General features: G+C 41.9%; 1 protein-coding gene across 1 annotated transcript in view; it reads right to left on the reverse strand.

Annotated features, from left to right (window-relative positions):
* Positions 1-12,215, reverse strand: part of RAD1 (RAD1 checkpoint DNA exonuclease) — a 100,680-nt gene that overhangs the window by 10,640 nt on the left and 77,825 nt on the right. Inside the window, exons 4-5 of the mRNA XM_086960515.1 lie at positions 7,969-8,227; positions 6,515-6,613 (exon numbers count right to left, since the gene is read on the reverse strand). Coding sequence (XP_086816641.1) covers positions 6,515-6,613; positions 7,969-8,227 — 358 coding nt within the window. The remainder of the gene's footprint in view (positions 1-6,514; positions 6,614-7,968; positions 8,228-12,215) is intronic.

The following is a 12,215-nucleotide window of genomic DNA, read 5'->3' on the forward strand; positions in this document are numbered from 1 at the left end:
AATGGTAAAACAACAGCAAGCTCAGATCCCACCGCTGCCACCAATGTGAGAAGTTGGCCTGGTATATAATGCTCACTAGTTCTAGTGATCACTTTGTACCATGCCAAGCAACCCTTATGATGATGGTTGTAATTCAACCTTGTAGACCAGTTATCCTAGTGGTAACGTGGACAAAGCAGTCTTAGGCTAAACTCTGAAAGGCATGTGAAGCCAGCTGTTATACCATACACAACCCCCTTGAATACCAAATGAAAGGGACACCACACAGATATATATTGAAAATATATATTGATTTATTAACTATTAAAATCCCCTGGACTCTTTATGAGCACAGAAGCACAAGCGTTAAATCACAAGACAGTTTAAAATACACAAAAGTTGCACAATATGGATGAGCCCTAGGGTCCACCTAAACCATATACTAAGAAAGTGGTATAAGAGATACCAGGAGGAAAGTGAAGAGGCCTAGGGCCTTGGGAATCGCTGGAGCTATTCGAGACTGGAGTTAACTAAGTCGGGAAAGGCCCACGGGACTCGGGTGCAGTGTTCAAAGTGCACGCACTTCTCAATACAAAGTCTATGGTGCGTAAAAAGCACAAAGTTAGAAAGTTAGGAACCTTCCGAGTGACCTACGGAGCTGAAACTTAAAACACAGGCCCTTGGGATGTGTACCAGTGCAGGAGCACCGGCGGAGCTGAGTTACCTCACCCACAGGAAGCGGGTGCACAGGGTCGAAGTTGTGTCGGGTTTCGTCACGCTGGTCGATGGTGCTTGGAGCTGAAGATGCTGCAGGCGGCTCGATGAGAAGAGTTCCGGTGGATCCAAGGGTGGATCTGAAGATGTGAAGACCTGAAAGCAGAGGGGACAGTGTTCAAAGTCACTAGCCAGTGACTACCGTGGAACCAGATTGGAACCAGGCGATGTCGGGTGCAAACAGGCGTTGTCGGGTAGCTTCTTTCTGCAGCCACGTGGATACCCGGGGTCGAGGACGTCCAGGAGTCGGTCACGAGCTGTCCCACGTAGGCTTCTCGCTGTTGGCGGTGTCGGCGACCTGATCGGAGCAAACAGGCCTTGGCAAATGCAAGCCACGCAGAAGTTGAAAGATGCTGTTCACTCGGACCAGCAAGGTCAGAGCAGGTGCTCCTTTTCACAGGAGCTGGGGTAGGTCTGGAGCAACCAGACCTGCTGTTTAAATCTTCGGGTTCGTCGCCAAGATGGCCGCTGACCACGTGGCTAGTGGCCGGGATGGCGCGTCGAGTGGCACAATGCAAAAGGGCCCCACGCAGATCGTGGAGATGCTGGAGGGCTGATCTTCGGTGCAAGGGCTGCTCGGTGGTGGGGGTTCTCAATCCCCAAAGCACAACGTCGAGGATGCCTCAGAAGCTGCGCAGTCAGCTTTTCGGGTGTCTTTCAAGAGGTCCGGTCCCACGTCACTCGGTGCCTCCACGGGTCCCTTCTTCGCAGGGACTGTGGATCGGGCTCTGAGAGGTCTGGGAGTCTGGTTCTTGTCGGGCTCTGGGCTCGGTCTCCGGCGGGAGGCGGCGGCAAAGCAGACGTCGAGTTGCTGGTTGGTACCTGTGTTCACAGGGTGGTCACTCCTTGGCCACAAGGGAGATTCTCTTCAGTCTTCTGTGCAGCAGAATGTCGAAGTCCAGTCTTCTTCTTGTTTAAAGTTGATTTCGGGATGATCTGCTGTGCAATGGCACTGCTCCCCCTCTTATTCCCAATCTAGGGGGTGGATCACCTACTAGGTCCCTCCTCTGGGAGGAACCAGGAAGGGGGGTGGTTACACCCCCTTTCCTTTGTCCAGCTCCGCGCCAGGACTGGGGCTGGAAGGCCCCAGAACCGGTTTGGGCTGGCCTATGCACGGGGACACCTTGTGTGCCCCGGGCATGTCTGATTCTATTCAGCCCTGTCCTACCCAATACACAAAATCCTGTCTGGGGTGGTGCTCGCACCTCCCAAGGCAGGAAACCCTTTGTCCAGGCCACCATCTGCCGAGTTTCGGTCAGCAGCAGGAGGCCAGACTTGTGTCTGTGGTGGCAGCGTCCATTTTGTGAAGCTGAGGCTCTGTTTAACTTTAACCGGGGTTAAGGCTACACACATGTCGTGTCCCTCTAGAAGGGTGGAATGCTATCCCCGTCGCCAGAATTGGCGAGGGGATAGTATTCCAATTCGTATGACACCTTACTCGACATGTTTTGATAAAGCCAAACCAAAGATAGCATTTAACCGCGAGGATTATAATGCACTTAAGAGTATATGGTATGGCAATATCCCGGAACAGCTTAGGGAGTTGTTCCCGACAGCTGCAGACAGGCTCAGCTCACCATCTCACATATTTCCAAGCACTCTGCCTCCAGGATTGATGAGGCCTTCCATAGGAGTGGGTGATAGGAACATATGTGTCCAGTTTAGGGTTAGGCACAGACATACTGCGCCTAAGTAAGAGGTGGTTACACCGACTTACCCCAGCTGAGTGATCAGCCAGTTGTGTCAAATATGGAGGCCAGGCCAGGGGTGGCACAATACGTGCTGCAGCCCCTGGTAGGCCTTGGATACACCTATGCCCTGGGCACCTAGGGTGCACCATTACAGGGGCTCATAAGGTGAACCAGTTCCAATTCGTAATGCACCTAGAGTGCATTGGCAGTAATTTAGAGAGAGAACAGCAGGCTGTGGGTCTGATTAGCAGGCCCACAGCCACATTAAGTCAGAAACCAGTGAAGCAAAAAGCAAAAATTTGGGGTGACCATAGGATAGCAGACCCTACTCTCCTACACTGCCCCACACTCAACTGGGCATGTTTCAGCAGCAAAGGTTATTACAAAAAGAATCTCAGATCATTAAAGCGAGCTTAGGGTTGGATACAATATAGTATACCATTAAGATTGGAAATGGCCACAATAGAACTGAGAAAGGAATAAACAAGTCTAAAAGGAGCTGAACCAAAACTATAATTTGTCTAGACTAAATAGGAAGGAAAATCATAAGCGTTCAAGCCATTTGCATCAACCCAAAACCCTAATGTATGTAGTGCCCTGCATCTCAGGTATTTCTGATAACTACAACAGCAAACATTCCACAGCAAAGGCCAAGTATTGCCCAAATCTAGAAACTCCAAATGGAAAACCCATTCTTGAGGCAATTAATGAGGACACAAATTCCACTACAATGTTTCACTCCACTGCCAAGAGCAGCATAGATAAAAAGCCTAAATTAAAGCTGAATGCTCCCACTTTCTGTCGCACTCAGAGCATCAGCAGAAGCCATTCCCCTTTTAAATTCATAAAATAAGAATGCAATTATTGCTAGAGGAAAGCAGTCCAGAGCTTGGTACTGGTCATTTGGTAAGCCCTCAGAAAAAAACTTGAGATTAGTGGTGTGGTGTGAGTTACCGGACACAAAGAATTGAAAATCTTGAAAATAATCATGGTTAAAAAGTTGGTAGCCTAGAGTGGCTACATTATCAGCTTTAGAAATAACGATCTAGTTAAAAAGGGCGCTTTGCTGAACATGTAAATAAAAACGATCATCTGTCAAGAGACAAATTAGAAACGATACACTCCCAAACTTGATCACGGACTGCACTCCTCAATTCCCTTTGAAACCAAAGCTGAAGAGCCCCTAACCGATCTATACTGAAGCCATGATTACATGCTCTCAACCCTTCTGTTCCCATATGCTGCCTATTCTGATGCCAAAGCTTAACCTCGTTATCTCAGACACTGTGCCTTCCTTGTATCTATTGCCTTGAGGAACCCACTGTCATATGCTATTTCATGTTTCCCTAGGCCAACTAGGTTTTTACAAAGTATTATTTATAGATTGCCATTCCTCTTTTTAGATGATGCAAGATGGTCTGTTTCATAAATTATATTAAGCACCACATGATAATACTGCAGATGCACGCAGAAATTATTTTGCATCCCTACCTTCATAATGTCAAATTTCTAAAAAGAATCCCAACTTAATTTCCCAGGGATTAGTTTCTGTATTATTAGGAACTGTCAAGATTGCTTGATAAGCACCAAAGAAATTCACTTGTGACATTCTCAGCTGTAATATCACATTAAGTCCCATCAGTTGTTTATAAGAATCCCTGCAATCTTGAAAAGAGCCAAACATTCAAAACCCACAACGCATGCATTCCTTCGCACTATGTAGTTTAGAAGCGGCCACTTCAAATATGGCTTTTGCTGACCATCTTCACAGTTTTAAACACCTTTGTAGTAGCTAAGTGAATCTTGATCCTAAAATAATAAGGAACTTGTCCTCTGTACCATAAACCTATGCAAACTATTTAGCATGGCACATTCTGTGTACGCTTTTGACGCATGTATTTTTCTGGCGATATATTAGTTTTATATCATATTTTGACTTTTTATTGTTGCTTTCTCCTTTTCTACTTTTTCAGAGGGCTCACTCAACATCATGGCACACCCATTTGTGATGAGGACATCAAAGACTACAAAGGAGCAGGTTATTCAATGTTTATTCACAATCTTAACTATGCCTCAGTCTGACTCTTGGGGGATGAAAGCATAAGAAAGTGCTGACCCTAACGTCTGGTGTCATACGATCTGTCTGAGTGCTCTTGGGCAGAAATTATTGCATTTCTTAGAGACCCCATTTTCGAAGGCAACCTACTATACCATGATAAACACATGTTTAAATGTCTGTACAATACTGCCCATAGACCGGAACTCCCTACTTGCATTCCTAGATTAACTCAAATGTCACCTCTTTTTGCAATTGTTAACCTAACCGAAAAGCAACATGGTATTTACCAAACAGTCCCAAAACAATCAGATTAATTAATTTTTAAAAACCCAATGAGTGATACAATAAACATATGAAAGTCAATGTAAAAATAGATGCAATAAGAAGAAAACAACACCACAGCTTCCTACTGGGCTCCATTAGTTCTCCGAGATGCTCGGCGCCCCCAATCTGACTAAACCCCAACTATAAGTACCAAAGTCAGAATACATTTCTGGCAAGTAGTAGTAAGTGAAAAATCCTGTAAATACACAAAGATAACGATAAACACTCATCTAAAAATAAAATGTTAACTGGTGCATAATAATTAAATAAACCAGATACCGTAACTAAATGTGTTCTTTATTTCTTCTAGGTGATGTAATCACAGTCATATTCTATTTTGTACATGTTTATCACATCTTCAGAATAATCCATAATACAAAGTTGAGCTTGCTCTCTGATAAAGCGTATGCGCATGTGTGTGAGTGATTTTTTCAAATCCTTTTTACGGTGTACGTGACATGTGTGTGTCATGGACATTGTAAAAAGGGTTGCCTTGCGGAATCCATCCTCATATGCTATTTCATGTCTCCTTATGGATACTACCCTTATTATGGATTATTTCTAGATTACCATTCCTCTCTGTAGATGATGTAAGGTTGTCTGTTTCATAAATTATGTTGAGCACCACAGGATAAAACTAGGGAGGGAGGGGGAGAGAGAAAGAGAGGAAGGGGAAGAGAGAGAGAGAGTGTGTGTGTGTTAGGACACTACAAAAATTTTATTAGGATTTGGAAAATTCCCTTTGCTTTTCTGAAGTTGAGGTGATTCTTAATTATTGGTTTAGAGCCATTCTTTAGAATTCATAAAAATAGAGCATTTTAATTACTAGATATGTTATAAAAACCTATCTAAGAACGTGTATTCATGAAATTGTGATGTTAAGTTTGTATTTGTAAATATTGATTTATGTTGCATGCTTATGTCATATACTGATTGAAGTCTCATTAGCGTTTTTTTCATTTATTTTTGTACCTTGCTGTTTTCTGTTACCAACAGCCATTCGATAGCGGTGTTAGATAACTGCAAAGCACATGTAGGCTGTATTTCAAATTTGTGAAGAAATCTTTAACGTGTAAGAAGATTTAGAAACATCTCAGTTGATAATATAAATAAATAGACTATGCAAGATTTTAATGGTTCGTGCTAACTGGATCATCGGCAAGCCCTCTACATTTGTATGTTAGTGTGTTTAATTGCATTGAACCTGTGGGTAACTAGTGCTCGTAGAGATGTACTTTAGCACTAGCCCTGAAAGAGAGCCTAATTTTGCCCAAATCCTTGTTTAAATGGAAACGTGTTTGCAGTGGCTAGAATGTAAATTACACAGAGAAGGTAAGGACGCTACTTTCAGCCAGGAAAAGGGACATTGTAAAGAGACAGAAGTGTATTCCTCACAGCAGTCTGCACTGCTTTCACTAGTCTTCCAAGGCAACAACTCGGTGATTAGTGCTCATAATTCAAGCGTCAGCATTCGAGGTTGAACTCAAAAATACAAAGGAGAAGAAGTACAAGGATTGGAATACAATAAGGTTTCTGAGAAATACAGAAAATTACAGTGAAACAGAAAGTAAACCAATAGGTGAGCATTGTTATATAAAACTACACATATATCCAACGAAACCAGACACTGTGGAAAACCAAAGAACTAAATATAATACAGCAGCATGTTAATGCATTCATTGTATACCTGTTCGTTTGAGTTTGGCTGCAATGGAAAGCTTCCATCAGATCTGAATCCTTGGGATAGTCCAGGTGGGCACTTCCTGCATTTCCAAAAGTGGACAACCTGAGACCGAAGTGGGAAATTGGCATTAAAAGTCAAATTAAATTGAACACATGTATGCCCAGTTAAGGGAAAGCTGCAGGAGAGCACAAGAAGGTAGGTGGCGTGTCCCGCATGGAAAAGGTCACCAGTGGAGCAAAGGGAAATAGCCAGTACTGTCCCATCTACTTTCAAGGCTTTGGATTGGTTCCCTAAGAGAGGGAACAAAGGGTTGAGTCTTTTAGTATAAAAGGCTCTCTTCTATGACCTCGGAAACAATATCCCAACATGGGGCACTGTGTGCTGCAGAGCACAGCTGTACTGATAGACAGCTATGGAAACAATCCTTGCTGACCAGCAAGAACGTTAGATGTTCGAAAAGAACATAAACACTAATTCATCAGGCTGTAAAAAGAGTTCATATAATAATGATTATTGTAAAGGGTAATCTGTATTTGTTGTACTATAAAATGAAATGTACTATAAAATGAAACCGTATAGAAATAACGGTAAACAGATGTAGATACACAACTTTGGCGAACATATCCATAGATAGGACATTCCTTAAACTCCCTAAAGAGGCAAGTTGAATGAAACAACCCTGATGATGTACTATGGTATATTTGCGCAAGGGACAATAAACCATCTTTAAATTTCTGTCTGACAATCAATGAAAAAGAAGTTTTTAACTAAGAACCATCTTCATCACCATATGCTATCAGTAGACCTTGGTTTACCACGTTCATGTTTCGTTTTGTTTTGTTCTCTTACTTGCAATTTGGTATTTTTATCAGTGAAAGTCACAAAACTTTGATCCGCAGTAAGATTTTCGAGAATGCTTCTTTATCACTTTCATCTCCAAATTTCAATAAATGTTTAAATAAAGATTATTTCTGTCCATACACTGTTCCCTGAGTAAGTCTAGTAAACACTTCGAACTAACAAAACTATGGACCTCATGAATATAATGTTTTATCCCAATATATCCATCTCACCCAACGTATCCCTTACAGACTAAATATAGCAATATAATTAACCATAAGTGGATTTGTATGGATATGAACACTGTTCTTTATGATTTATGAATTCATAGCAAATAAATGTTTTGAACTTAACTGAGATTGAAATCTATGGTAATTAATTTATTAAAATATGCATCAATCACTTAGAATGAATAACTGTAAATATTCCTTAATCGATATGTAATCTTGGCTAGCGTACACTCCTTCCATGCAAATACAATGCAGAACAATCTATTTTAGCCCTTGCTTGCATTCACATACAATTACAAATAACAATCATATACAATAAAATAATAAAGCAGTCAAAACACCACACTATCTGATCAACAGCTGCAGCCTTCGACTATTTCACAATACCTGAAAAAAGGCTTATCCGGAGACATGGTAATTTGCAGGACCTCACTGGTCATGTCTAGTTCGGAAAACGCTTCACGCAGACCCTCAGACTGCAAAATGATTTTATTGATGACATTTGTGCTGCAGAAGTCAAAATCCAGTGTCTCTTCGGGTTCCTGGGTGTAAATTTTGCAAACTGTCACCACCCCACCTTCCTCCAGAAACAGCGTCAATGGATGTCCATAGCCCTGGTAACACATCCGCAGAGCTGTTGATGTTCCTGAAGAAAAAAGGAAGCAGCATGCTTATTAAAAAAGAGCCTTGCAGCGATGACTGTTAAGAACAACAACAGCTGAAGCTATTCTGAGAACACCTCTACTAAAATCCATACCAACCAGTGTTTCAGATAAATACGATAGTTTATTACAGTGCTTGTATGTATCATTATCTGCACTTTTATGGTCAATGACCGAAAGAAAGTTATCAAACGAAAACGAACGAAACAATAGTTCATTTTATAGCATATATTGAGTCACTATGTGAAAAAACGGACCTCTCCAAAACAATTCATGAATATCCTTTCAAGGAACGTAGTTGGGTGCTTTGGTCGGCGGAGGACATTTAGCAGCAAGTGCTCAAATCCAGTTATCAACCTGGTAGAGCAACACATGGACTATGGTTGCTAGATTTCACAAAAAAACAAACATTTCTATTAATAATGATATTGCACTAATTGGACAATCTGGAATTTCATACAGAAAATGAGTACACAAAAGGGTCACCGCCAGGCAGTATTCAGAAGCTGCAACAGATCCTGCAAAGAGTTAAATGTTCACAGGGCGATTTGGGTATCACAAATTCCATTGACATAACATTTGCATTACAAAAAATGCTTATGAAATAAACAATTCAGGTGAGTCATTCAACATAAGCTACTGAGACCCCCATGTGCCGAAGAGTGAAGGATTCTGCCTATCCTCAGGTTATCCGAGTGCTCAATGTCAAGAAGTCTACGTAACCCAGAGAGACCTCTAATGGCTCACTGTGTAGTAATCTACCTGCTCTTATGAGCCCATGCTTGGCCTCGAGCCCATGCTTGGCCTCAATGTGAGGCAGTCTACCACTAATTTGAAGTCCATTTCAGTTACAGGTTGAGATCGTTTATCTGCATTATGGATGCTATACCATGGCCTACTGAATTATGTATGTAATAAAGATGCACTCCTGGTTCTTAGTACAAGCACTCTACCTGCAATAACATGGAGTACAGTGTAAGGCACAATACTTGCACCAAACCAAACCAGGGGGTCTAGGGATTGGGCTCAGCATGAAACACACTCTACCTAAACAAAAAAGACTATTGGTGCTCAGACTAAGGGTTAAAGCAGATCCCAAGGGTATTATGAGATACTCTACTTTAATGAATATAACTTGGGCTTAGTGGTTTAGTGTAAGGCACTCTACCCTCACCAAGGAGGCTCTCCCACGAGACAGTATAATGCATAGGTGCAGGCAGAATAGCCCAACCCTTGCGGAAAGGAAGCCCATAGCTGTACCGGGGAAAAGATACAGACAATGAATGATTAGAGGGGTAGCTGGGTTCCGAGAGTAGAAGGAGACTGCTACTTCATTGCTGTGTAGTGTTATATAAAGAAGAGGGTCTTCAGTTCTTCTGTAAATTGGAAACAGGGTTGCGGTAGACCTGAGGACCTCTTGGCATTTGCTCTGAAGAATTCTAGGAGAGCACGCAATGGTAACAGCACCATCAACTGCAATACACTGGGATGTACGTCTAAATTAATCAATAACTACTTGTGCTTTATGTGAACCAATCTACCTATAGGATCGGTACCAGACTCAGGGCGAGGAACTCTGGCTGTACTAAAAAATAAATATAATGGTTAAAAGTAAGGCCCTCTTCTGCTGCAGCTAAACAAGCTTCACTGTATATGAATTAAAGAGCAACAGAAGTGTGCGAAGCACCTGACCAGAGTACTCTAGAAAGCACACTTTCCTAAGACCAGACTAGATTTCTCTAAAAAGCACACTTTCCTAAGTCCTGACGAACACCTCCCCTATGTCTTTAAAGGCACTCTTATCTGTATTAAAAGGGGCTGATACAACCCAATATGAGGAGCCAATGAGCACTAGGGATACCCCATAAAACCTCAGAATGAGACTTTCACACCTTTGCAAAAAAGGAGCAGGCTCTGTGAAGACAACCTACCTATGTTACATAACTAAAATCAGATCTGTGTGAGGAACTCCATCTGTACTAAAAAGCTGCTCCTTGGGCTCATGTTAAGGTATGTTGCCAGGCTAAAGGCACCTAAGTTACTTGGAACATTATCTAAGGCTATCTACCTTATATAAAGTACTTACAACCAGTATAAGCCAGTGCTTACTTTACTTGGTAGATATTTATTTTTTAGATTTGTATGGCGCACAGCTACCCAATAAGGGTTTCCCGGCGCCGATGACAGATCGGACAAAAGAAGAAGAAAATTGATAAATGAAAGAATTATTTGTGGAAGAGCCAGGTTTTCAGGTTCTTTCTAAATCTGGCATAGTTGTCTTCCTTACGAATGTGGAGCAGAAGATTGTTCCAAAGAGTGGGCCCTAGTACCGAGAAAGATCTCCCTCCCATTCTCGCTAGTTTGAATCTCGGGGTTGCAAATAGTGCTGAGGTCTGGGAGCGCAGTTCTCTAGAAGGAAAGTAGGGGGTTAAAATAGCTCTTCAAAGAGAAAGTTGCACATCTGCTAGCAGCGGAGGCAAGTATGAGTTCACAAGTTGCCATCAGATCTTCTATTACTCAGGGAACGGTCTAGTCCCCGAGAACCACAATTTAAGATTCTTTGAAGTATACAAAGGGCAGTCTCTAGGCGGTTAGTGTTTAAAAGTCTCCACCCGCAGTGCAGGTCATACCCCAGACAAAATGTTCTGCTCAAATCGGCATATTGAATTCAGTCAAGTCTTGCAAATTACTTGGAGACCCTTTCTGTGTGTGTTTTTAATCATAATTAGGGAAAACCCATCACCAACAGGTCTGAGTAGGTCAATGAAAAAGCAACAACCAAGAGGATTCAAATCACTTCATAATCTTTCAGTGAGAGCTACCAGGAACCTAATAAATCAACTGGTTTCTAGGAGGAAATCACTAATTTGGAAACTAAAGGTTATAGCTTCAACGGGGCGGTATCCTTAGCATAAGATACAATAGCATGATTTAACTACTGCCAGCGGTTTACCCCAGACTTAAAAAAGCAGAAAACCCAACTAAAAAGTCTGTTGCCAGGAGATAATGATCTGCCATACAAAATTAAGAGTGTCCAAAGTCTGTAGAAACACCATTAAATGTTCAGCACCATAAAGAAGAGGAATGAATTCTAAATAAGAAAACCTCAACTCACAATATTTTTTACATTGAGAGTCGGAATAGCCTGGTGGCCTTTGTTGATAAACTCTCTCCTTCACAAGAACTGGTTAATACATTTCCCAATTTCTTCTTTGAGAAGATGGTGAAGACCAGAGAGGAACTTGGAACCAATCTTTAGGTTTCTCAAGGGAATAGTCTGTTGAGACAGTATCTTTACATCTTGGGAAAAATAAGCTAGCCCTTATTTCAGTAGAAACTTTGATGAGTCCTAATTGTCCATCAGAGCCTCTCATGGAAAAGAAGCCTTTGAGCCTCCATGTAACAGACATCAATGTATCACTTAATACAGTGGTGGTGCCAAGTGATTTCGAGAAAGGAATAATCCACCTGCTACTTAGGAAGGTATGGTTGGGTCTAGAGGTCCATGCTAATTTTATGTCAATCTGCAGCTTGTCCTACTTGGCAAAGGTTATTACAGCAAGTATTCACAGCTCGGCTCCCATCAATATGTGGAAATTACTAAAATCCTGGACAAAACACAAATAATCCAGGCATAGGCTTGGAGCCGGCGAGGACCTGTATAATTGATGATCTAACGATGATGCTGAACGAAAACGACTCTGTAAAGGTTGTTTTATTAGGTCTGTCTCCTACCTTTGATACTGTAGACAACTGTGTCTTGAATCAAACGCTTTCAGGGTGTGAACGGCTCTGCTCAAGGCTGCTTATCAGCCTTCCTTGCAGATCAAACAATTTATACACATGGGCCATTTTAGCTCAAAGCCTAAAGACCTGAACAGGCAAGCACCAAATGGTTACTCACTATCTGCAGCCATTGAATCTCTTCCTCAGACCTTAGGCAGTTTTGCTGCCCTACTTACAACTGACTGT

Source organism: Lissotriton vulgaris, chromosome 3_1, assembly GCF_964263255.1.
Source record: "Lissotriton vulgaris chromosome 3_1, aLisVul1.2, whole genome shotgun sequence".
Classification (NCBI taxonomy): domain Eukaryota; kingdom Metazoa; phylum Chordata; class Amphibia; order Caudata; family Salamandridae; genus Lissotriton; species Lissotriton vulgaris.